The following is a 25,025-nucleotide window of genomic DNA, read 5'->3' as shown; positions in this document are numbered from 1 at the left end:
ATAATGTAGTCGCTACAGCCATCTGCATTTATCATATAGTGTTAATTTAAATGCCTGGATTTTATATTCTGGGCATTTATTTTGCAAATTATATCACTGTCAAGCAATTTAAAAAAGTAATCGTGATTAATTACACTGTTAAACAATAACCGAATACTATTTATATAAATTTTTTGGATGTTTTCCACATTTTCAAATATATTGATTTCAGTTACAACACAAAATACAAAGGGTACAGTGTTCACTTTATATTTATTTTGTATTATAAATATTTGCACTGTAAAAATAAAAAATAGTATTTTTCAATTCACTTAATACAAGTATTGTAGTGCAATCTCTATCATGAAAGTTGAACTTACAAATGTAGACTTATGTACAAAAAAACTGCATTCAAAAATAAAACAATGGAAAACTTTAGAGACTACAAGTCCACTCAGTCCTACTTCTTGTTCAGCCAATCGCTCAGACAAAGTTTGTTTACATTTGCAGGAAATAATGCTGCCCACTTCTTGTTTACGTCACCTGAAAGTGAGAACAGGCATTCGCATGGCCAGCGTTGCGAGATGCACTAAATATTCATAAGCCTCTTCATGCTTCAACCACCATTCCAGAGGACGTGTCCATGCTGATGATGGGTTCTGCTCAGTAACGATCCAAAACAGTGCAGATCAATGCATATTCATTTTCATCACGAGAGTCAGAAGGCTGATTTTATTTTTTGGTAGTTCAGGTTCTGTCATTTCCACATCACAGTGCTGCTCTTTTAAGACTTCTGAAAGCATGCTCCACTCCCCATCCCAACCAGATTTTGGAAGGCACTTCAGATTCTTAAATCTTGGGTCAAGTGCTGTAGTTATCTTTAGAAATCTCACATTGGTACCTTCTTTGGGTTTTGTCAAATATGCAGTAAAAGTGCTCTTAAAATGAACAACATGTGCTGGGTCATCATCCAAGACTACAACAACATGAAATATATGGCAGAATGCAGGTAAAACACAGAGCAGGAGACATTGAATTCCTTGGGGAAGAATTATATCACCAGTTTAATTATTAAACATTATTTAACAAGCATCATCAGCATAGAAACGTTTAGCATATCTGGCACATAAATACTGTACCTTGCAATGCCGGCTACAAAAGTGACATCCGAACGTCTGTTCTCACTTTCGGGTGACATTGTCAATTAGAAGCGGGCAGCACTATCTCCCATAAATGTAAACAAACTTGTTTCTCTTAGTGATTGGCTGAACAAGAAGTAGGACTGAGTGGATTTGTAGGCTCTAAAGTTTTATATTGTTTTGGTTTTGAGTGCAGCTATGTAACAAAAAAATGTACATTTGTAAGTTGCGTTTTAACGATAAAGAGATTGCAGTATGGTATTTGTATGAGGTGAATTGAAAAACACTATATATTTTATCATTTTTACAGTGCAAATATTTGTAATAATAATATAGAGTACTGTACACTTTGTATTCTCTGTTGCAACTGAAATCAATATATTTGATAAATGTAGAAAACCATCCAAAATATTTAATGTTTCAATTAGTATTCTATTGTTTAACAGTGCGATTAAAACTGCAATTAATTGTGATTAATTTGTTTAATCGCAATTAATTTTTTTGAGTGAACGATATAAGGGGCTAAGATTTACCCCGGCTTCTCCATACAGTAGTATTTTGGGACATGACTCTGCAACACTGAAGACCACTCACATGAGTAAAGCTTCGTACGTGTTTTCAGGATTAGAGCTTTTCTTCCAACTGAATTTATAGTATTAAGAGTAACAAAAATTCTAGAGACACTGAAAACAAAGTGTAACAACAAACAACTCAACAATGTATTTAAAAACACAGACATGGGGCCAAATCTAGAAATTACATACAAAGATGCAACTCTTGACTTCAGCAGCGACACACTCGGATATGTCAGGTCCAAATTTAACCTAGATGTCATTGGCAAACTTTTTTTTTGGTTCTATTTTTCCTCTGGGCTTGTGGGTAAACTCAAGGACCTTATTATTTATACTAGGTATTTTTATGAAGTCTTAGCAGGTTTCGTAAGTGTTAGGATAACGTAATCTACTTGTGGGTTATATTTGTTTTGACAAGGCTAATACTTAATAAAAAAATCCACATTTTCTGAGGACATAGGACATATGCTTGGGATGAGAACATTCTCAAGTTTACAACATCCTACCCTCTCACAGCGATAGCTAGCAAAGACAGCATACACAACATGTATGATCCAAACACAGCACATTTGGAGGTAGATAAAAATACCTAAAGAGACGAGATTTCCTAACACTAACTGGTCTCCCCAGGGTTGAGCTCTTTGCTCTCTCTCGGACTGCAAGTCCTTAGTTTTGAGGCTCACTTCCTCAGGCAAACTGGCTATGCCCGTGTCTGCTCAATTTTACAGCACTATGTAAAAGGACAAAAACCAGGTGCTTTTCTTAAGCACGTTATTTTCCAGTTGATAAAATCTGCTCTTCAGTGAGTGAGGCCTAACACTAACTCAGTTTACTTCATACTTAGGGTTAGTATTAAAAGAGTCCAATTCTGTAATGTCAGCCACATACCAAGATTATGCAGTCCGCAAGAAACCCCATTAATAACAATGTCAAATATGCTACAAAGTGACAGAGAACTGTGGCACCTTATAGACTAACAGAAGTATTGGAGCATAAGCTCTCATGGGTGAAAACCCACTTCATCAGAGGCATGCGGTGGAAATTTCCAGAGGCAGGTATAAATATGCAGGCAAAAATCAGTCTAAAGATAACGAGGTTAGTTCACTCAGGGGCCCTCTTCTAGCAGTTGAGGTGTTAACACCAAGGGAGGAGAAACTGCTTTTGTAGTTGGCTAGCCATTCACAGTCTTGTTTAATCCTGAGCTGATGGTGTCAAATTTGCAAATGAACTGAAGTTCAGTGTTTCTCTTTGGAGTCTGGTCCTGAAGTTTTTCTGCTGCAGGATGGCTACCTTTAACTCTGCTATTGTGTGTCCAGGTAGGTTGAAGTGTTCTCCTATGGGTTTTTGTATATTGCCATTCCTAATATCTGATTTGTGTCCATTTATCCTTTTATGTAGTGATTGTCCAGTTTGGCTGATGTACATGGCAGAGGGGCATTGCTGGCACATGATGGCGTATATTACATTGGTGAACGTGCAAGTGAATGAACCAGTGATGTTGTGGCTGATCTGGTTAGGTCCTGTGATGGTGTCACTGGTGTAAATATGTGGGCAGAGTTGGCATCGAGGTTTGTTGCATGGATTGGTTCCTGAGTTAGAGATACTATGGTGCAGTGTGCAGTTACTGGTGAGAATATGCTTCAGGTTGGCAGGCTGTCTGCGGGCGAGGATTGGCCTGCCACCCAAGGCTTGTGAAAGTGAGAGATCATTGTCCAGGATGGGTTGTAGATCACTGATGATGCATTGGAGAGGTTTTAGCTGAGGACTGTAGGTGATGGCCTGTTGGTTTCTTTCTTGGGATTGTCTTGCAGCAAGAGGCTTCTGGGTACACATCTGGCTCTGTTGATTTGTTTCCTTATTTCTTCGTGTGGGTATCGTAGTTTTGAGACTGCTTGGTGAAGATCTTGTAGGTGTTGGTCTCTGTCTAAGGGGTTGGAGCAAATGCGGTTGCACCTCAGCACTTGGCTGCAGACGATGGATGATGTGGTGTGTCCAGGATGGAAACTGGAGGCATGAAGGTAGGCACAGCAGTCGGTGGGTTTTTGGTATAGGGTGGTGTTAACATGACCATCACTTATTCTACCATGGTGTCTAGGACCTCCCGTGTACATTGGCCCAGGCTGAGGTTGATGGTGGGGAGGAAGCTGTTGAAATCGTGGTGGAATTCTTCCAGCGTCTCCTTCCCATGGGTCCAGATGATGAAGATGTCATCAATGTAGCTTAGGTAGAGAAGGGGCGTGAGTGGACGTGAGCTGAGGAAGCGCTGTTCCAGGTCAGCCATAAAAATGTTGGCATATTGTGGGGCCATGCGGATGCCCATAGCAGTGCCACTGGTCTGGAGGTATACACTATCACCAAATTTTAAATAATTGTGCATAAGGATAAAGTTACAGAGCTCAGCAACCCGTTGTGCTGTGGCATCATCAGGGATACTGTTCCTGACAGCTTGTATTCCATCTGTGTGTGGGATGCTTGTGTAGAGAGCCCCTACATCCATGGTGGCTAGGATGGTGTTTTCTGGAAGGTCACCAATGCATTGTAGTTTCCTCAGGAAATCAGTGGTGTCACGGAGATAGCTGGGAGTGCTGGTGGCATAGGGTCTGTGTAAAGAGTCCACATATCCAGACAGTCCTTCAGTGAGAGTGCCAATTCCAGAGATGATGGGGCGTCCAGGGTTTCCGGATCTTGGGTAGTAGATAGAATAACCCTGGCTGGGGCTCTAAGGGCATGTTGATTTGTTCCTGTGTCAGTGCAGGGAGTGTCCTGAGTAGATGGTGCAGTTTCTTAGTATATTCCTCAATGGGATCTGAGGAAAGTGGCCTATAGAATTTGGTATTGGAGTATTGTTTTGGTAGTCAGACCTGTTCATGATGACAACCGGACCTCCTTTATCAGCCTCTTTGATTATAATGTCAGGGTTTTTTCTGAGGCTGTGAATGGCATTGCGTTCTGCACGACTTAGGTTATGAGGCAAGCGATGTTGGTTTTCCCAGACTTTTTGCCTGTGCCCATCGGCAGAAGCATTCTATGTATAGGTCCAAACTGTCATTTCTACCCTCAGGAGGAGTCCATGTGGAGTTCTTCTTCTTGTGCTGTTGGTGATGGGGTATCTTTGGGTTGTTCAGTGTTATCTTGAAAGTATTCTTCGAGTCGGAGACGGCGAAAGTAGGCTTCCAGATCACCACAGAACTGTATCACATTCATGGGGACAGTGAGGCAAAAAGAGTCCCCGAGATAGGGCAGACTCTTCTGCCGGGTTGTGTCTAGCTGGATAAATTGATGATATTGCTGGGTGAGTTAGGGGTACCACTGCTGTGGCCCCATGTGGCAGGTAGGATCTTAGACAGCTCACAATCCTTTTTCCTTTGTAGAGAGGTGAAGTGTGTAATGTAGATCTCCTGTCTTATTTTAGTGAAGCCTGTTTGTGTGGAAGGTTGGTTATTTATGAGAGTCTCCAGGTTGGACAGCTCTTTTTTGATGTTTTCCTGTTTGCAGGATAGGATGCTGATCAGGTGGTTCCTCAGTTTCTTTGATAGGGTATGGCATAATCTCTCACTGTGGTCTGTGCAGTATGTAGATAGCAATGGATTTTTCACCTTCAGTCCATTTGGTATGATGTCCATCCATTTGCATTTGGAAAGGAAGATGATATTTGTCTGTACTTGTGCAAGTTTCTTCATGAGGTTGATGGATTTCCACTCTATACGGGCAAATGCAGTGCCTTGCATGGTGTCAAGTATCAGAGGGGTAGTCGTGTTAGTCTGGATCTGTACAGAAGGCCTCATCCTCCCTGATTGAACGAACCTTATCTCTAGACTGATTCTTGCCTGCATATTTATACCTGCCTCTGGAAATTTCCACCACATGCGTCTGACTGACGAAGTGGCTATTCACCCACAAAAGCTTATGCTCCAATACTTCTGTTAGTCTATAAGGTGCCACAGGACTCTCTCCTCACTTTTTACAGATCCAGAATAACAGAGCTACCCCTCTGATAAATACATTACAGTTCATTCACAGGGGAGTTCCCCACAAATTGCGACAGTGATTGACATGATATATAGAGTAATTAATCTGTACATTGTCACTAGGCTGGAAACTGGCCAAAGATCAGATGACATCAGGCAAACTGGTACACAGCTACACCTAACAATAGACTGATAGTATGATAATCTGCTCACAGTAACAGGAATTACCTCTGTTTCTTCTCCCAAAACATCTTCTTCATTTGCTTCTTCTTCAGCTAAAAGAATTTAAAAAAAATCCACAGATTAGTGAGAAATTAACTCCTAGAAGGCTGATGTTCTCCACAGTAATAAGTAAGTTAATGTTGTAAAGATTCTATTCAGGTTCTTACATCAGGCCCATCACCACAATATGTTAGCATATACTCTAGGAATTGTTTTGGAGAAGCTCTGTGGCCTGTGTTATACAAAATGTATACACGGACACTTCATAAATGTGGGCTTTTTTAGGGGGTGGGAATTGAGATCAAAGAAGAAAAGAATACACCTTGAATTACTCAATATTACAGACACTCTCCATACATAGACTTGGGTGAGAGCGACACATGAGGAACACCTGATGAATTGGGCCTATCACCAAGAAAATTCTGAGGACTGTCTCATCGGGGGATTCTCAGAGGCTACAGCCACAAGACAGCTCTTATTGCAAGAGTCTCACAGCAAGCCCGTGTAATGGGGACTGTTTACAAGAGCTAGAATCTATAAAAAGGGACCAATTAGGGAGAGTTCAAAATTCCTGTAAAAACAAAAAGGCCAAAGCTGGGCCCTGAGTCGACCTTCCTAGAGGGATCCTCGAACAGCAAAGCTTGCTCCAGCGTAACATATTACCCACCATGTTCATCAAGGTAGGCCTGGAGTCTGTTTATGAGATCCTGTTTGTTTCCTTTCACCTCCAGGCCACGGGCAAGACATTCTTGTTTCAGTTCAGCAAGCTGCGTACCAGAAGAGACTTCTCATTAGCATACTTAATTCATTCAAGTTTTCAAAGAACAGGAGGACCACCACCAAAGCAAAAGGATCAAAACAAGCAAATAATGAGCAGACCAGATACACCAAGGGCATTGGCACTGACAAAAGAAAAGGCAGTAAGCCTAGTGGTTAGAACTGGGGAGGACCAGGAGTCAATGAGTGGGTTATTTCCAGCTTTTTCATTGGCTCCCTTTGTGTAGCCTTGATATTTACTTTACCCGACATCTAGGATTCCACAGAAAATGTTCTAGAAGGGAACAGTGCTGCACTAGAACGGAGTTGGATAATCTACTAGAATTTCTCCATCACAATTTCTGTAATCCTCTCCATGCCTCCATTTCTCCCATCTGTCAAATGCCTCAAGCCCTCTGAGGTAGATAGGCGCTTCACAATCTTTGGACAAAAAGAGCTTGAGCAGGACATAAGATGTATTAACAATGGAGGGTCTGAATCCATGTTGTGCTCCCCCTGAGAACTGCTTTACATCCTGCAGATTCTGAGTTGCTCTGGGGACTGGGAACAGAAATGTAGCTGCAGACATTACACCCCATACTTAACAAAAACAGCAGAAAAAAAAAATCTTGCTAGTCATACTCCTTAAGCATAATTAAACCTGCTAACTCACCCCGAAATACTCAAGATATGAAGAACTTCCAATCACTACTTGCTATCATTAGTGTTATCGTAATAGTCAATTGAAAATTCTGATGATAAGAGCATAGAGATGATGCCTAGTGCCCAGGGACTGGGACTCAACTGCTGGGATTTGAGAGGAGCATGTTCTAGTGGTTAGAGTGGGGGCAGGGGGTCAGGATTCCTTGAAACTACCCTCAGCTGTGCCAATGATTTATTGATGCCTTGGACAAGTCAGTTCATCTCCCTGTGATCAGTTTCCCCCCAAACCTAATAAATAAAAATGTGCCTCTCTGTTTAAGTGTTTCAAAGACATTAAGATGAAAGGTCCTTCTGTATGACACCATAGTCATGTTATTGAAACCACAGAAGTTAGAGACAAAAGAGCCATTAGATTATCCAGTCCATCTGCCTGGGCCCAGTTCAAGATTATCCCCCAGTGAACTCTTTCTAGTATTCTGCCCAGGCTAATTTTAAGAGTCTTAAATACAGGCTTCAACCGCAATCCTCGCAAGATTATATTACAGTCAAACATCTTGCTATCCAAGTTTCTTCCCCTGCAGAATTTTGACATGCCTGTTTATTAGCATCATACAGGTTTGGTGATATTTCTTACTAAGACAATGACTAGAGGAAATGCTGAGAAAACCCAGAATGTTGATTATTCTGGGTAGGTTAATATATGTATCTGGTGTGCAATGATTGATTTTTGGCTACCCCGTAATCAGATCCCATCTTTACTCTTTTCCTTCAGTAAAAGTAACGCACATTTAAGCGTTTTTAGAGCACTGCCCACACTAGGGTGTGACAGCAACCGCGAGCACGCACTAACACGTGCAGGAACTCACCACAACGAAACAGAAGATGCACCACTTTTTAAGCCCAAATACCCTCTGAAATCCCATATTTTGGGGCTGAGGCGGCCCTTTCCCGGGGTGGGGGGAGGGGTTTCCCAGCAGGATCTGGAGCGGCCGCCCTGCCCACAGGTTTGGAAGATTAGGACTCGCCCAGGGCTTTGTGGGTTTCTCCGGATTTGCTTCCCACGTGACACTCTCACGACCACCCGGGGCGGGGTCCCCGCGCGTCCCCAGGGGCAGGGAAGCGCTTGGTGCGAGGCCCATTTCATCGCTAAGAGCACAGCTCCGCCGGATCCCGAGCAGCCCCGGGGCGGAGGAACGGCCCGGAGCTGGGGCACCCGCTGAGGCGGCCCAGCCGCCCGGGACGCCCCCAGGAGCGGGGGGGCGGGAGCTGAGCGCTCGGAGGGGCGAGGCTCGGGCGGCCCGGGGGTCTCGGCCTATCCCGCAGGCGGGGGTGCGGCGAGGGAGGCCGGGGGCCAGGCCCCACCCGCTAGGAGAGTGAGGGTCCCGGGGAGGCGGGGCCCCTCGGCGCGCCTCCCTCCGCTACCTTCAGCTTGTGGAGCTCCACGGTCTCCGCCGCCATCTTCTTGCTTCCTCAGGTCGCTCCCGCCTGGCCCCGCCCACCCCGAGGGCCCGCCGCCCAATCAGCCGCGCTCTTCCTGAGCGGGCGCCCAACCCGCCCTCTCAACATCGCGCCTTCCTACTGGCCCAGCGCTACCCGGCCCTGCGGCTTCCTATTGGTAGCTACAGAGGGAGGGGCGGGGACAGAGGTGAGCGACGACGGCGCTGGCCAATAGGTGCGCAGAAGGAGGAGGAGGGCGGCAGCAGGAGCACTTCCGGGAGACGAGCCGGGGAAGCTGTGTTGAGGTTCCGCATCAGCCGCTAGGTGGGTGAGGGCGGCGGGGCCCGTTGTAGGGGCCCGCGGGCTCTGAAGGGGGAAGGAAAGTGGGGAGGAGCCGCTATAGGTAGCGGGGCGGGGGGCAGGGAGCGATGGAGGAGCAGGGGCACTGTGGGGGCGGGGGCGCCGGTAGGGGGCGAAGGCGGCCCGTGGGGGGGCCCGGTAGGGGGCGGGGCGGCCCGTGGGGGGGTGGGGCACCGGTAGGGGGCGGGGCGGCCCGTGGGGGGGCCCAGTAGGGGGCGGGGGGGCCCGTGGGGGGGAGGCACTGGTAGGGGTAGTGGTAGGGGGCGGCCCGTGGGGGAGGTGGGGCACCGGTAGGGGGCGAAGGCGGCCCGTGGGGGGGCCCAGTAGGGGGCGGGGCGGCCCGTGGGGGGGGCACCGGTAGGGGGCGGGGGCGGCCTGTGGGGGGGGGCACTGGTAGGGGTAGTGGTAGGGGGCGGCCCGTGGGGGGGGCGGGGCGGCCCGTGGTGCCTCTAGAGGGCAGCAAGGGTGAGAGCAGAGTCTAGTGGTTCTGGCACAAGGCCAGTCCTCGGCCCCATTTCTAACCGGGTGGCACCCAAACCCCTATAGCGGTACTGGTGGCTACAGCTCTGGCTCAGGAGACCGGCATTCTGTTCCCAGCTCTGCCTGAGGCCTGCTCAGTGACCTTGAGCGAGTCATTTCCTGGCTCTGTGCCTCAGTTTCCTCATGGGTAGTATGGAGAGCATGATATTGCCTGCGGTTGTAAAAAGCTTTGAGATCCACCGGTGGAAAGTGAGCTTTAAATAGCTAGGTGGTGGTATTATTCTACTGGAAGGGGTGACGGGGCCATATAAGGGCTGAAAGGTGGAGGGGGACATATGGGATGCAGGATGAACTGTAGGTATTGGGGTGCGGTGGGGCTGTGTGGCCATAAAGATAGGGGGAAACTAAAACCTGAATTACAAGCAAAAGCAACTCATAGGGTCCCTGCAATTTCAGCTTTGCTTGCGGGATTTCCAGAATCACTAACAAGTGCCATCCAGTGAATGAGGGTGGGGGGTAAAGGGACGAGCGGGGAGGGGGATGGGAGTTAGGATGCCTGGGTTCTATTCCCCAGCTCTGGGCAAGGAGTGGGGTCTAGGGGCTAGAGGAGGCAGCTATGCCTGGCTCCCACTTCTCATTGCCACTACCTCAGTTGGTGGCTGTGGGCTGGTCATTTCCCCTCTCTGTGACTTGATGTTCTGCCTGTAAGATGGGGATCCAGAGACCTTGCCAACCCGCCTTGGGGCTGCGATGATTCATGCATTAATGTTTATAAAGCATATGGGGACTGTTGGCTGCAAGATGTTGCAGAAGGACAAAGTATTAGAAAGAAACCTGGAACAGACATGTGCCAAAAGCCGTGATCCCACAGAAGGATGGCATCAGGCACGCAGCGGAATCAGCAAACTTCAGCATCTCAGATGAGTAACGTTGGACTCTTCACCTACACCCCATCTCTCATTCAGGATGAATGTTGGGGTGGCCCACAGTGAGGTGAATCCCAACACACGGGTGCTCAACAGCCGTGGCATCTGGCTGGCCTACATGATCTCGGTGGGAGTTCTCCATATCATTCTCCTCAGCATCCCGTTCTTCAGCATTCCCGTGGTGTGGACCCTCACTAATGTTATACACAACCTGGTGAGTTGAATCTCAGCCTCCCAGCTCGTTTTCCTGCACTGTTAGAAAGAGCAGGGTTAGACTCAGCTCTTTGGGCCTGGAGGAGCTGAGATGAGGCCCAGTCCCTGCTGCTGGGTCAGCACTCAGAGAGATTTAGCTATAGAGGGTGCTGTTTTTGGGAAAGCTTAAGGTGATATAGGAAGTACTTTCCTGACCCCTGCTGATGATCAGCTGTGGCCTGACGCATGACATTTCGTTATCATTTTCCTAGTTTAGGAGCAAGAACTCCCGAGTTCTCTTTCCAGCTGCCACTCTTTTAGGCAAGTCACTTTACCTAGGGAGACCTTACCTGCCCAGCCAGCCCTTTTCTAAACACAGACGTGGTGTTTGACTCTGGCCTCCCGTAACAATGAGTTCCACAGCTCAACTGCCCTCTAGCTGTGTGGCCTGTCTGATCCCTGCCCCCCTATTGTGTTAATGATAGAAGAGCATAAGGACCCAGGCCCTCTCCTTACATCCTCCCTTCTCACTATGGAAATTGCAGGTTATGTACTGGTTTCTTCACACTGTGAAAGGAACCCCCTTTGAGACGCCAGACCAGGGCAAGGCTCGCCTGCTCACGCACTGGGAACAGATAGACTATGGGACGCAGTGCACCTCCTCCCGCAAGTTCCTCAGCATCTCACCAGTAGTTCTGTGAGTGTCACTTCCTGCTGCGGCAGGTCAGCTGCAGCGCTGCCAGGGGTGTTTCATTTCCAGGACCTGCCTGCTCTGCAGGGGGCCTATGATAGCAGGGCTTCAAACCTGCCCCGCGCTGCAGCTCCCAGGCATTCAGTGGGGTTCACTGCAGTTCCCCTGCATAGCCCTTGGAGACTAGAAGCACATTATGCCAGGCTCCAGCTTTAGCTGAGCAGGCGTGAATGGCTCAGGGAGAAGATGAGTTTGCTGGAATCTGCGTGAAGCCATACTTAGGCACTAGCCTATGCTGGGCCTTCTCCTACGCAGGGAAAGCCACTTCGGCTATAGAGTACGTAGCTTTTGAATGAACTGGCCACAGCCCTGCATGCCTTGGCAAAGTGGCTGCCCTCCGACAGTTGCAACTGGAGGGCACAAGCTCTCAGGCCTGAAACAAACCAGTGAGCATCAGGCTAGTCCTTGAAGGCTTGTGCCCTGAGCAGCATGGGCTCTGGTGACTGAACTCCGCCTGTGCTGGGGAAATGGTTCTGCATGAGGTGTGAGGTTCATTGGCTGGGATGTTTGCATGACCACCTCTGCTGTCAATCCAGCCTCGGAAATAGCTTTCGTATGCCATCACCCCAGCCGCTGACTGGATGGCCACAGAACTAACCCTGCCTCTGTCTCTCTTCCAGTTACCTCCTCACCAGCTTTTATACCAAATACGACCCTGCACATTTTATAATCAACACAACGTCCCTCCTCAGCGTCCTCCTGCCCAAGCTGCCCCAGTTCCATGGCGTGCGTGTCTTTGGCATCAACAAATACTAAGACTCAGCGCTGCCCAGCCGGGTGCAAGGGAAGAAAGGGCCCATCCCAGCAACCTCCTGCTCTGGCAAAGGAGTAACAAACCCAGCGTGAGGGTGCGGTCCTGATTGTGAACTAGGGCGGCCATGCAAGCGAGGGACCAGCCCCTGCCTGAGCCACTCGGAGGGATGATTTTGCAAGGGGATTAAGTTACTCTCCGTAATAATCATCGGTATTTGGGCTTTATCTTTTGTTTGGGTGGAGAGAGCTGTGAGGAGGGAGGGGGTCTAAGTGTCGCATGAGCTACCCTGTCAGGTGTCTACTGCTCATGTAACTGCGACGTGCCCAGCAGGGGGGAAATAGCCAGTCTGTGCATCCTCCCCTCCTTGTGTTTCATAAACTGCTACTGTAATAAAGACGTTTTAGAGACGAGTGGTGTTCTTGCAAGGGGGCCCTAGGCTTAGAGGAATCAGCCAGGGGTGATGGTAAAGAACAGAAGATAGTCGCTCAGGGGAGAGGATCCCACAACCCGCTGCTCATTCCTTCCCCACCCACCTCGCAGGAGAGAGAGGCTTCTTCAAATCATATTTTAATTTAACAAAAGTGATAAGAAAGAGATACACAATCACCTTAAAAACCTCCGTGCTCAGCCCTCGAGACACAGGAGCTGAACCGTGACTGCACCCGGCATCAAACACTCGCATGACAATACAGGGCAGGAAGAGGGATTGATTGTCCAAGATTGACTTTTCTGCAAAACATCTGTAAGCATCTTAAGGCAGCTCTGCTCTGCAGCAGCCCAAGCAGATGCAGCTTCCCCAAAGCTCCATTAGTGCAGAGAAGCTGCAGAGGCACATCGACAGGCGCTCTGAGGCAGGGCAGAGAGGGAACATGCCTATCACTCGGTTTCTGCCTCCTCCGCTGTGAACTGAGTTAGGCAGCCCCGGCAGCAGAGCCACAGAAGCCACACAAGCTCAGGGGAGAAAAGAACAGAACAAGCTGGTAGGTGTCCTTGGACGTGGCTGCTCTCCTGTGCTGGGTGCATGCTCAGCTCAGAGCTGCAGCGGTGAGCCTCTGGCTTTCAGTGAACAGGGAGGGAGGCCCCAGCGAAAGAGAGGCTCTGGCATCTGCCAAATGCAACCAGCTTTGCTGTATGCACTCACGCTGAAAAGGCAAGCTAAGGAGGCTGGCAGCCCAGCCATAGAGAAACTCCCCCTTAAACGTGAAGGGATAAGGAGCAGCAAGGTGGCTGTGGCAGCTGCCCAAGAGGAGCCAACAAGAAGCCACACACATGCAGCCCACGGGGATGTTACAGTTCTTGAGCTGCCCCCTGTAACGGCAGCCAGAACGTTACTGGATAAGTTGTGCCCTCCTGGTATGTTTCCAAGGCCCCTTAATGCACATTTTGGGGTCCCAGAGGCACTACCAGCCAAGGTGTCCTTTGCAGCTGAGAACTAGAGAGCAAATCCCCAGCAGCCCATGTGTTAGAGCTCAAGGTGGATCTCCCTTGGGAAGAGCTTCCAGGTGAGGAGAGATGAAAAGTGACTGGGACAACTCAGCTTGGAAAAGAGATGGGGGGGGAATATGAGAGAGGTCTATAAAGTCATGACTGGTGTGAAGAAAGTAAGTGTTATTTACCCCTACTCATAATCAACCAACCAGGCAACACCCAATAAAATTAATAGGCAGCAGGTTTAAAACCCAACAATGGATCCCACAACGCACAGTCAACCTGTGGAACTCCTTGCCAGGGGATGTGGTGAAGGCCAAGACTATAACTGGGTTCAAAAAAAGAATTAGTTAAGTTCCCAGGGGAGAGGTCCATCAATGGCTGTTAGCCAAGATGAGCAGAGACACAGCCCCATTCTCTGGGTGTCCTTAAACCTCTGACTGCCAGATCCTGGAATTGGAAGACAGGCTTGATCTCTCAGTGATTGCCCTGTTCTGTTCACTCCCTCAGAAACACGTGACACCTGCCAGTAGCTGAAGCCAGGACACTGGGCTAGCGGGACTATTGGTCTGACCCAGTATAGCTGTTCTTACGCTTAGGTCCCTTCCTGGCCCTTCTAAATGAGCAGTTGGATGCCCGGCTTTACATTGTCCACTCATCCATTATGCACCAATGACTGTGTTAAAAGACTGCTTCCTCCTCCCACCAACTTCAAAGCTAGAGCTAACGTCTGCCTACTGAGCTCAGGAGCGAGTGGATAGGGTGCCAGATATGGGCCACCTCTCTGCAGCCCGGGTAAAGCCCTGGTAGAAACAGTCCAAGCTGCCCCCCCGAGGGAGCACAGCTTGTACCTCCTCAGGGGTCTGGTCAGACCCTGCGGTCCTGCATACAATCATGCTGCCCTCTCCGAGGACCCCCCATTTGCACCCCCGTAGCTGGAATTTTTAGGGAGATGGATGCACATCTGCAAGGAACAGGCTAAAGACCCTTGATTTGTTTCACATAAGGCCCCCAATAACCATCTGATGCTGAGACTCACTCCCAGCTCGGCTGCCCTTAGAACCAGGTAGCCAGAAGCAAAGAGCTCTGCAGCCCTGGTCCCCGCGTCGTTCAGCCCTGCTCCCCACAGTTCCCTCTGGGAGGAGGAAGCAGGGTTTGCAGGTAAGTGACACCTGGGGGAGAAAGTCTGACAGAGAAGCCAGCCAAGTTAACAAAGGTCCTAGAGGAAGGCTGAGCTGGGAGGGTTTGTTTTAAAGAGCTTAGTCTCAGCCTTAGAAGGAAGGTGATGAGGAATTACCTGACCTCACCCCTCCTGTCCAGTGCAGCCAGGCCAGGCATTAGTTAACAGACCAAGGCAGCACAAACTAAGATTCAGTGTGGCCTGTGGTACTGTCCTAGTTTTCTTCCACCAGCCCAAAATCCAGCTTTAGCAGCGGCCAGGCCTCCCTTTTCCACACCTGTGTGGTGTCTATACACAAGCTGGGTGTGAAGAGAATACGCCAACGTAAACCTACTGGGGTTGAGTTTGCAGGCGGATGGGTAATTATTCAAGAGAGGATTACACTGGTGAGTGTAATCCTAAAGCACAGCTTTCTGCTCACACCCACAATTGTTTGTGTAGGCCCTACCCTAAATCCCATTCATTTTGGAAATTCAGCAGTGGAATGTCAAAGACAACCTGACAAGTCAAATGAGCTATTTCCTGGCACAACTTAAAAATCAGCTTTACTCCAGCTGGGGTCCAAGTAATTCAGCAGCAGCTCTCTGAGCTGGGTGTGTGTTAGTGACCAGCAGAGCAAACTGAAGGAGGTTACAGAAAGTGCCAACCGAAAGCCGAGGTGTAATACACGGAACTGACTGACACTGCCCCGGGAAGGGGGGGAGCATTCCCCCCTCTGCTGTCAGGGACTGGGCTATATTTATCACACGGGCTATGCACATACTAGAGACATGGACAAAGAGGAACCAGCTGTTAAAACCCAAGACCAATCCTTCAGGAAGAGGCTGGACAGTTCCAGACCCGTCTAACTGCCGGGAGCACAGGAGCTTGCAGGGCCCAGCAGAAGCAGACCAGGTTTTTGATGGATTGGGGCTGGGCTTACAAACTTGATTTGCTCCCTTGGAAAGTCTGGTCCCGTGTGTGCGAGTGGTAAATTCAATACTGGCTGCACAGATCAGGAGATTCGAAGACAGCATCTCTCAACTGAGCTCCCAGAGACACCTACTGAGGACCCGCTCTCCCAGGCCTCAGGCCTGTGGCAGAGCCCAGCGGGCAGGAAAGCAGGGCCGAGGGGAAAATCAGCAACAAAAATCAGATGAGGGATAAGCATGAAGCTAAGGGCCAGCCTGTGCTACCAGCGCAGTGGGAAGGGAGCACTGCCTCCTGCCTCATTTCATCTCTGGGGAAACAGGCTTCCCCACCCGCTCCGCTGAGAGCACTGCCAGATGCCCTGGCTCCAGCAGCAGGTATGGAGAACATACTGCAAGAGTTAGACTTGGCTCCCAGGGCCAAGGCCGGGCTGCTCCCTAGGAGCCTTCTCCAGACAGCTGTGAGCTGAGCAAGCTGCCCTCCAGCACCAGGCTTTAATGCCTGGCATGGCTCTTCTGGGGTGATGAGCTGCAGGGACAAGAATCCGCTCTGCTGCAGAAGCTTTAGGAGGCCAAATCACGACTCAGTTCTAAGGGATGCTGCTCACGCGCTGTGTCTGACGGGTTAAGCTCCTCCCAGCTGTCGGAGGGTTGTGAGACGCAGACTTCAATGGGCAGGGAATGAAGGGGAGCCACACATGAGAGGCAGGGGGCAGGTGGATGGAAGGGACATGGCTGCCTCCCTATATATCTCACATGTGGCCTTAACAGAAATGAAACAATTCCCTGATTTTTAATTAACCCTGAAGAGATTCCATGGCTCTGTCCAGCTTCCCCCACCCCGCCCCAGCAGAGAGACCATCCTTCCACACACACGGGCTGATGTCTCTAGGGATCCTGCAGGGCACCCCTCGCTGGAGTTCTTTGGTATTACTGGGTCTGGTTCTTTACACTAGAAGTTAATGGCGTCAGCCAGAAATTCCCTGAACGCCTGGTTACTTTTAAATATCTAAAGAAAAAAAAAATAGATTTTTCTTCTTGTAAAGAGCCCTTTTAGTGTCCGACCTCGCACCTGGGACACGCTCAGCTGCCTGCTGGAACGTACACAGGAGCTTTTCCTGTTAATGCTTGCGGCCTCCTGCCAGGCTGAGTTCAAAGCAGCCCCCATGGACCACGCCGCTCCTCAGCGCTGGAAGGGACGGCGAACTTTCTTCCGCCTTTTCTGCTTCGAGTCCCCTTTTGGGGCTGCACTCTCTGTCTTCGGGGCAGGAGCAGAAGCAGAAGGAGCTGCTGCCTGGGGGGCTTGGGGTGGCATGAAGAAGCCCCCATTGGGCATCTGCCCTGGGGTCCCCTGAAATACGCAGTTGAAGAAGTCCTGCAGGTCTGCAGCCGAGGCAGGGCTGCCTTCAGAGGCAGTTCTGGGGGAAAACAAGAGATAGCCCTTACACATGTAGTTGGGTGTCAAAGGGCACATCAGTGGGGTCTAGTGGTTAAAGCAGGAAGTCAGGACTCTTAGGTTGTAGGGCCAGCCCTGGGAGGTTTGCAAGGGCTAGTGGGTTAGAGCAGGGGGGAGTGGCACTCAGGACACCTGGGTTCTGTCCCCACTTCAGGGAGGCAGTGGGGGTCTAAGTGGTTTGCAGGGGCTCCTGGGTTCTAGTCTCAGCTCAATCATGGACTCTGAAGTCAGGCCACTCCCTGTCTCCTCGCCAGGGAGAGCAGCCACACAGCAAGGGAGATGTGAGGCTAAAGGGCCAGATCTTGCCAGGGGCTCAGTGACCTGCCCTCCTGTTATCTTCAGCAGCATTGAATGGCACTTGGCAGGGGTCTCTGGGATTACTGTGCTCCCGTGACCCTTCCACCCTGTGGGGGAGGCAGCTGGAACTCCAGGCAGCTAGAAACAGGACAGGTTGACAGAGCGACAGATGCCTGATCGCTGGCCGGCATTGGTTTAAGGCACGTCTGCGAGGATGGGAGGGGGGGTTCCTCCAACAGCCACAGAAAGGGGGAGTTTTATCTGTACAGAATAATCTGTCCTCAGTCCACATGGCTTAAAGCCGCAGTGCAGTGCTCTGCCCTGCCACAAGGGGGCACTGCTCCGGGGCCCAGCAACAGCACGAGTAGGAAAGGGGGGAGCTTTGCTGACCCCATCTAGGAGACTCCCAGGGACACTAGTAACTCTGCTCCCTTCGGCCTGGATGGGGGGAGGAGGATGCCAGGGGGAACTCATGGTTAGCCCCAGCTCCCCCAGAAGGGCTCGAGATCAGCGATTTGACCCATCCCCACCCACTCAGACCAAGGCAAGAGCACGAAGGAACCAGAACAGCATCCAGTACCAACCTCTGGCGTCCTCCCGAGCCAGAGCTCTGTGAGCGAAACGATATGTGATACGGGACGCGATGGGTGTCAGCAGAGATCCCAACCCGTTGGCAGCCAGCCCACTCTGCAGACAGACAGGACACACCGTCAGCCAGCACGAAGCCGCCTTAGCTCAGCGCAGGAAGCAACTGCCGCCATCTCCCCTCCAAGCCTCCGGAGCACAGGAGCCATGACGCGCTCGGGAAGCGAGAGGCAGCCACACCCCCGCCCTCCCCCAAGAGCTGATGTCCTCCTCTCCAGCTGGGCTCGGTGTGCTCGACCCTGACGCAGCAGGAGCACAGGAAGGTTTAAACAGGTTAATCAGCCTGGGGTAACTGCTAGTCGGGGGGCTGGCAAACAACTGGGCAGTTTCACGGTGTGGTCAGGCAGCCCCAGGGACACCCCCGTACCTGTGATGTCATAGACTTTCCCATCCATCAGGGCGAAGTAGGTGATTTTCAATCCCAGCATGCTCGATTCGGCCCAGAAGTCTCCCTCCTTGGCAGGGTGCAGCTTGCCACACTCCGCACAGTAGCGCGCGCTGAGCGGATCTCGGTCCATCTCGAACCTCCTAGAGCAGCAGGGAGATTTTCAAACACCATTCAAGCAGGGCCAGCTTCGCTGGCCTCCCTCCCACAGCACCCCAAATTCCCAGAATGCTCTGGGACAACCCGCACCACAGAACACTTGTGCTGAAGGAAGAGGCACAGTGGCCTTAAGCGCAGCTAACTGGGAAAGCCAGGAGATGAGTCCACCAGCTGCAGGACTGTCTGGCTGCTGCATTCCAGCCACCACGCAGAGCCAGGCCCACTCCTGAGCCCCAGACAGGGGTAACTCTCCACACCCCAGGCTGCAGCACCTACTTGTGCTTTCCCTGGCACTTGCTGCACATCATGGTGTTCATGGCCTCCTTCAGGTCTTCCCGCAGCTTGGTGAGGAACTCAGTCATGGACCTGGTCAGCTCGCTCTCCGCCATCCGCTTGCTGCAATCACAACAGCATGGGAGCGAGTCACGCCCCAGGCAGGGAGCCTCTGCACCCAGCAGTCAGCCCCTGCCCATCCCTGCTGGGCTCAGGCCCCGTCGGCACAGGGCTGGCTTTGCACGAGGCACTTGCTGCGGCCAGTGTGGGGCACACATCCTTACCTTTTCCCCAGGCCCTCGCTGGCCGAGACGGGGGTGGCAGAAGCCCGGCACTAGAACAGCACTTGGGAGGCCACCGTGCTGGGCAGCTGGGCTTGGAGGCCTCCGCTCTGTCCCATCAACCTGGGTCTGATACCGCACCGCTCGCAGCACCAGCCTGTGCAGCATGGTAAGCCCTCCTCCTGTCACCTGTGGCGGCTCCTCACTAACCAAGGCAGTAAGCACTCTAGGACAGAGACTGTCCATAGGACACATTTGTACAGCTTCTAGCACAACAGCGCCCACACCCTGACCTGGGCCCGACCGTAACACTGATCACAGGTGAGAAGAGAACAACAGCCTGAGGGATTTCACTTATAACTGGAAATTCCCACGTGCCAGTTCTCTGACAGGGGACCGGAGTCTAAGAGCGACTTTTAAAGGGTATTTAAGTACAGGAGGTTTCTCTGTTAAAGCCCTCGTGCTCTGTCTTTGCTCTCATGACCAACAGCTCACGAAAAGCCTCACTCACAAATTCCTGGCTGTGTCTTCCCAGCCGAGCGCAGGAGGTTCACCCACACTCAGGCCTGAAAGCAACATCTCGCAGTGGCGAGTACTAGAAGAGGACTGGTCCCACTCAAGACTCCCGTCCGAAGGTGCCAGCCTTGCTCCCCCAGTCAGCAGGGAAGTAGAAGTCCCATGGCAGAGCACTGACTTTGGTGAGCAGCTCAGATCAGCAAGTCACGGTGGGACTGATTAGCACAGCCCAAGATCCCAGACTACCTTCCTCCCCGTCGCCCGTCCCTCGAGTACACGGAGGAGGCCATGTTCTCTAATCCGTCACCAGTGACCACAGGCACCCCTCCATCCCTCGCCTGTCCTGCCTTAGGGGGTGGGAAGGGGCCCCCCACTCACATCTCGTACTCTTTCCTCTTCTCTGGGTTGCTCACGATGTCCCAGGCAGCTCGCAGCACCTTGAAGGCTTCCTCCGCCCGCGGATGCTTGTTCTTGTCAGGATGAACCTGCGAAGCAAGACACGGAAACCTGAGAACACCGAGAGGCTCCTTCGGCACTGCCCTCGTCTGGTGCGAGGGGTCTGGCTGGGATGGAGCCCCCTCCAGGGGCAGGACAGCACAGCCAGGTGGGTCTGGGGGGAGAATGGAGGGGTGCTACATGGCCTCAGACGAGGCCAACTGGTCCACTCTGGTGTGGGTGAGGCCAGGCTACTGAGCTGGCAAGCCTCAGCCCCCACCTGCCGCTCCTGGGGTCCTGACCCCTGACTGGCAGTTCCTTGCCCTCCTTCTCAGGCAGCGCAAGCAGAGCAGCAAAGGCAGGAGGGCTCCCCATCCCGGCCTGCACAAAAACGGGGTGCCCGGCTGATGGGCTGAGGCAGAAGGGCTGGCCAGCACCAAGGGGAGCCTCAAAGCCATCAAGCGCTCCCAGCGCGGCCCCCGCCACGACTCCACGGTGCTCGCATGGTGACTCCACCTGACAAAGCTGCATCAGGACATGCCGCCACCACCCTGGGGTGTCAGGGCTCGGAGAGCGCCCCAAGGCGCTGCTGCCCTGGCCTGCTCCTCCAGGGTCCACCTGACCTGACAGGTCCCTACAGAGCTCAGCTTGTTCTGCCAGTCCCGCCTCACCCCAGCCAGCACAGTCAGAGCACAGCTGATGGCGCTGAACTGGGGGCACAGTGGAGGAGACAGAATTACAAGAGGAGGCAGATGCACCTTGGGGCCAGGAAGCATGCGAAGGCTGCCCCAGGCTGTGACTCTTTAGAGGAACCCAGGAAAACAGGAAGCACGTGGGGCAAAACGTCAAGCAGAATTTTCACTTTATAAAGGACGTGGAAAGCGCAACGGCCCCCGCTGAGATACCAGGCAGCTCTGGGAACTAGAGTCAGTCAGCTGCTCAGCCCTGCAGCCCATGCCAATCTCAGCACCAGCTTAACTCGGGAGCTGCTGCCAGTGCTGCCAGCGATTAACCCAGATCCCCATGCCACTGGTAAGGCCTTGCGGTGGACCCACTAAAGCAAGGGATTCACAGGAAGGAATGTGGGTCTCACCCCAGCTCTGAAACAGACACGTTACGTGGCCTTTGGACAAGTCACCCTAATTGTGCATCTCAGTTTACCCATCTGTAGTATGGGGGCAGGGGTTAAACATATTGAGCCTTAGTGGGGAGAGGCTAGAGAAGAGTGGCTCACTCCCCCCTGTAAGAGGGCAATGCAGCTCGAATGGAGTTCCTGCCTCATGCCCCCCAGGTGCTCGGGTGCCATGGGGCTGGCTGGGAAGTCCATCCCCCACCACACTCACCAGCACGGCCAGCTGACGATAGGCCTTCTTCAGCTCCGTGTCTGAAGCAGTCACCTCCAGCCCCAGCACCTGAAAGGGGTTCAGCTCTTCCTCAGGCACGTCGGCCAGGGCTAGCAGCCGTGCCACCTCCTCGCTGGGCTGGTAGCGCCCCCCCATGCCAGGATCAGGGCCAGCCACAGCCTCTCCCAGTCCATCGGTCCTTAGTCCTTTGGATGCCCCAAGCAGCCCTCTCCACTTTTGCAGCAAGTGGGACACGTACTTGCATGTCCTGGTTTCTCTGAAGAGAGCCCATGTTCTGCGGAGGAAGGGAGAGTCCAGGAGCGAGAGGAGCCAGGCCACGCTCCTGGTTCTACTCAGCTTAGCTGCCCCAGCAAGGAGCAGGGACTTGGAGACTCGCCAGCAAAGCCGCAGGCTGCCCAGGAGCAGTATGAGCACCAGAAAGAGCAGGGCACCCAGCATCTTGAGCAGCCTCCACAGCCAGTTCCCCCAGGAACCCAGCCACCGGGCCGCCTTCCCCAAGCTGCTTTTGGCCCGCTGGCTCCACGTCCTCATGCTGGCTTGGGCGGAGCCCAGGTCCCAGGCGTCGAGCTGGCAGCAGGAGTACAGGACCCTCCCACCAGCTTCCACGTACTCGCCACACTCATGGGTGATGACCAGCACCAGCTTGATGAGCTTCTTGAAACAGGAGACGCAGACCCAGGCCAGCTCTTCCAGCTGCTTGGGGACCTCCGCTTTTAGGTGGCGCTGCCGGTCCGCATGGCTCCTCTTCCTGGCCTGCTTGTGCTTCCCGCCAGCCGGCGCAGATCTACCCTCCCGCTTGGCATTCTCCTTCCCCTCCTCGTCCTTCGTGCTAGAGCGGTGCCTCTGGCGTCTCCCATTCTTCCTGCCACTGAGCACCCTGCCAGAGTCGAAAGGGTCCTCGCTGGCCTTGGACACGCTGTCATCTTCCTCGTCTTCCTCCTGGCCCTGCAGTGATGGCGCTGAATCAGGACCAAAGGCTTCATCCTCAGCTCCAGGGAACTCTGAAGCCCAGCGCTGGCAGGTGATGCTACACGAGCAGTTCCCCTTTTCCAAATAAGTCCTGGAGGGATCCAAACTCTCGCCCTGACAACTACAGGAACTGGACAGACCGGAGCCAGGGGCACTGTACTCAGTAAAGTGCAAGCCATCCTCTTCAAGCAGCCCCATCGGTACTCGGTCACAGCTTCCATTCCAACCAACACCCTCCCCTGTGGTGCAGGCAGTCCTCTGCCCGCCGCCTTCTGGAAAGCCCTGATGGGGAGAATGGCCGGCCTCCTCCACCTTCCCTAGCCTCTCGGCTGATGGTTCGGCTAGGAGTGTCTCACGTACGTTAGGAGTCCCAGCAGCAGCTGGCCCATGAGCCTCCATCGGTTCCAAGCCTTTGGTGGCTCCGTGGAGCTGTTTCGACCAGCTCTGGCTTGGAGATGTACACTCTGGGCCTTCAGGACTGCAGCATTCTTGGAAGAACTGGCTGCCGTTAGGCCCAGTGCTTCCCGGATCTCCAAAACTTGAGAACAAGGGTCTGTTATCCACACCAGGGCTGGCACCTGGTGCACCCCTGCCCTCTGAGAACTCGCCACTCCAGCAGCAGGAACTATCTGGTTTGGTTTCACACATCCCTCCTCCTCCAGACATTTGCTTCTCCACTGCCTTGCCCCCAGTGCCATCCTGGCCCAGCATGGGCTAAGTTACAGCTGTCATTTTGTAGCCTTTATCCTGTAAATTAAAAAATAAAATAAAATCAAAGGCTTCAAAACCAGGCTTAATGCCAAGACCCACAAGGGGAGGGATCGAGGGGCAGCCCTGGCCATGAATCGCGAGTGGTCCCCAAGGCTCGTTCTCAACCCCCCAGTCCAACCTTCTGATGCACACGCAGAGCAGAGCAGACTGGGGGCCCTGGAGGGGAGACAGAGCTTCCCCCCCCCCCTCAGCTCCTTCCAGGACAGCAGCAACCACCCAAGAGCTGCTTGCGGAGGAGCCACCGAGACCGGCAGAGGGTCGCAGCCCGGCTCCCAGGTATTCGGCTCTCAGAGCTCGAGCCCAGGTGCCAGCGAACTCGCCTCTCAGCGGCGGTGGGAAGCGGAGGCCCGTGCTAGCCGTGGCTGCACAGAACTGCCGGGCACGCAGCTTTCCCCGGCACTGGCCCCGCTCCACTCACGGGCTGCTGGAAGGAGAAGCGACCCGCTGCGAGGGGTCACGGCGGGGGGAACAGAGCGGCGGGCGGGCAGCGGGCTGGGCTACACACCCCAGGCGAGAGGGCAGGGGGCCCAGGCGCCCTGCGGAACGGGCCTCCGCTGCCCCGCCTGGGTGCGACCCCGGCCGCGGCCCTCAGAGCCCTGCCCCGGTCCGGCCAGCGAGCCGCGCTCCTCAGTCCGCTGGGCGAGACCCGCCACCGGCCCCGTGTCCGGGGAGCCGCCCGCCCGCCCGCTGTCGGGGCGCGATCCGCGGCCTGAGAGTCCCGGTCCGAGTCCGGCCCGGCGCGGTGCGGGGCTGGGTCCGAGCTGGGGGGGGGGGGCGGGGCCGGGCCCAGTCACCGCACGTGCCGCCCCCCCGACGGGGTCAGACAGGCCCGGCCCGGCCCCAGCACTGACCGGGGGGGGGATCGTCCCGCTCCCTGGGAGCGACCCCCACCCCCCGGGTACCGCCACGAACGGGGGCTCGGCCCAGGGGGGGGCGGGGTCCGAGGGGGGGGGGGGCCTGGGCCCAGCACTGACCGGGGGGGGGCTGGGTCCGAGCGGGGGGGGGGCCGGCCCCAGCACTGACCGGGGGGGGGATCGTCCCACTCCCTGGGAGCGACCCCCGCCCCGCGGGTACCGCCACGAACGGGGGCTCGGCCCGGGGGGGGGCTGGGTCCGAGCGGGGGGCCGGGCCGGGCCCAGTCACCGCACGTGCCGCCCCCCCCGCCGGAGTCAGACAGGCCCGGCCCGGCCCCAGCACTGACCGGGGGGGGATCGTCCCGCTCCCCTGGGAGCGACCCCCGCCCCGCGGGTACCGCCACGAACGGGGGCTCGGCCCGGGGGGGGGGCTGCCCCCCACATGGGGGGAGGGGAACTCACCTGATCCCGGGGGGGAGTCTCCGCCTCCTCCTCTGGCCCCCCCGTCTCGCTGCATTTCCGGCTTCCGCTCGCCGTGACCGCGGCGGCTTCTACTTCCGGGGGAGAGGGCGGGGCTGCCGAGCATCCCGCCCCCTGCCCCTTAAAGGGCCAGCGCCCCAGAAACCCTCTGCGGGGCTGCGCCATGTGCTGAGCGCGTCAGGTCTCAGCCTGGGGCAGGGGCAGCGGGTTTGAATCGGGCCCCTGCCCCTCCCCAAGCCAGCCAGTTCCCCCCCCGGGGCCAGATCACCCCACGCCCCTGAGCCAGCCGGTCCCCCGCACCCCGATGCTCCATCACCCTTGGTGCTACCCAGCCCCCTCCCCAGCAGCCTCCGCAGAAAAAGAGTCAAAAGAGACAGAGCCGGGACTTCTGGGACTTATTCCCGCTCTGCCCTGGCCGGCTGGGT

General features: G+C 53.6%; 3 protein-coding genes across 8 annotated transcripts in view; 1 reads left to right on the top strand and 2 right to left on the bottom strand.

The window, feature by feature from the left end:
* Positions 1-8,809, bottom strand: part of SARNP (SAP domain containing ribonucleoprotein) — a 56,469-nt gene extending 47,660 nt beyond the window's left edge. For 2 of the 3 annotated variants that reach the window (XM_030554826.1, XM_030554828.1), the window contains exons 1-3: positions 8,722-8,809; positions 6,548-6,647; positions 5,872-5,933 (exon numbers count right to left, since the gene is read on the bottom strand). In XM_030554826.1, coding sequence (XP_030410686.1) covers positions 5,872-5,933; positions 6,548-6,647; positions 8,722-8,757 — 198 coding nt within the window. In that variant the 5' untranslated portion in view covers positions 8,758-8,809. The remainder of the gene's footprint in view (positions 1-5,871; positions 5,934-6,547; positions 6,648-8,721) is intronic. The other variant, XM_030554827.1, reaches the window with a different exon arrangement.
* Positions 8,810-8,977: 168 nt separating this feature from the next.
* On the top strand, positions 8,978-12,609 carry ORMDL2 (ORMDL sphingolipid biosynthesis regulator 2). Of its 3 annotated transcripts, none has more exons than XM_030554834.1 (4): positions 8,978-9,060; positions 10,542-10,716; positions 11,240-11,391; positions 12,066-12,609. In XM_030554834.1, the coding sequence occupies exons 2-4, from the start codon at positions 10,543-10,545 to the stop codon at positions 12,199-12,201; spliced, it is 462 nt and encodes a 153-aa protein (XP_030410694.1). In that variant the 5' UTR covers positions 8,978-9,060; position 10,542; the 3' UTR covers positions 12,202-12,609. The 3 variants fall into 3 exon arrangements, with proteins under 3 accessions (XP_030410694.1, XP_030410695.1, XP_030410696.1); XM_030554835.1 differs by having other exon boundaries at positions 9,015-9,060; positions 10,286-10,716; XM_030554836.1 differs by lacking the exon at positions 8,978-9,060 and adding an exon at positions 9,512-9,825.
* A 2,405-nt stretch (positions 12,610-15,014) lies between these two features.
* DNAJC14 (DnaJ heat shock protein family (Hsp40) member C14) lies at positions 15,015-24,687 on the bottom strand. 2 transcript variants are annotated; one of them, XM_030554743.1, is made up of 7 exons: positions 24,583-24,687; positions 21,506-23,242; positions 20,106-20,212; positions 18,934-19,053; positions 18,481-18,641; positions 18,053-18,155; positions 15,015-17,133 (listed from the first exon to the last, which is right to left on the bottom strand). In XM_030554743.1, the coding sequence occupies exons 2-7, from the start codon at positions 23,204-23,206 to the stop codon at positions 16,899-16,901; spliced, it is 2,427 nt and encodes an 808-aa protein (XP_030410603.1). In that variant the 5' UTR covers positions 23,207-23,242; positions 24,583-24,687; the 3' UTR covers positions 15,015-16,898. The 2 variants fall into 2 exon arrangements, with proteins under 2 accessions (XP_030410603.1, XP_030410604.1); XM_030554744.1 differs by lacking the exon at positions 18,053-18,155.
* Between the last annotated feature and the right edge of the window lie 338 nt (positions 24,688-25,025).

The sequence above is a fragment of the Gopherus evgoodei genome, chromosome 3, assembly GCF_007399415.2.
Source record: "Gopherus evgoodei ecotype Sinaloan lineage chromosome 3, rGopEvg1_v1.p, whole genome shotgun sequence".
NCBI lineage: Eukaryota > Metazoa > Chordata > Testudines > Testudinidae > Gopherus > Gopherus evgoodei.
This window is presented reverse-complemented; position numbering and strand designations above follow the sequence as displayed.

Coding starts and splice junctions, on each gene's coding strand:
- DNAJC14 (XM_030554743.1), bottom strand. CDS start 23,206: ATGCTGGGCCAGGATGGCACTGGGGGCAAGGCAGTGGAGAAGCAAATG. Junction 20,213..21,505: donor ATCGTCAGCTGGCCGTGCTG/GTGAGTGTGGTG, acceptor CTTGCTTCGCAG/GTTCATCCTGACAAGAACAA. Junction 19,054..20,105: donor AAGAGGAAAGAGTACGAGAT/GTGAGTGGGGGG, acceptor TTGTGATTGCAG/CAAGCGGATGGCGGAGAGCG.
- ORMDL2 (XM_030554834.1), top strand. CDS start 10,543: ATGAATGTTGGGGTGGCCCACAGTGAGGTGAATCCCAACACACGGGTG. Junction 10,717..11,239: donor CTAATGTTATACACAACCTG/GTGAGTTGAATC, acceptor TGGAAATTGCAG/GTTATGTACTGGTTTCTTCA. Junction 11,392..12,065: donor AGCATCTCACCAGTAGTTCT/GTGAGTGTCACT, acceptor TCTCTCTTCCAG/TTACCTCCTCACCAGCTTTT.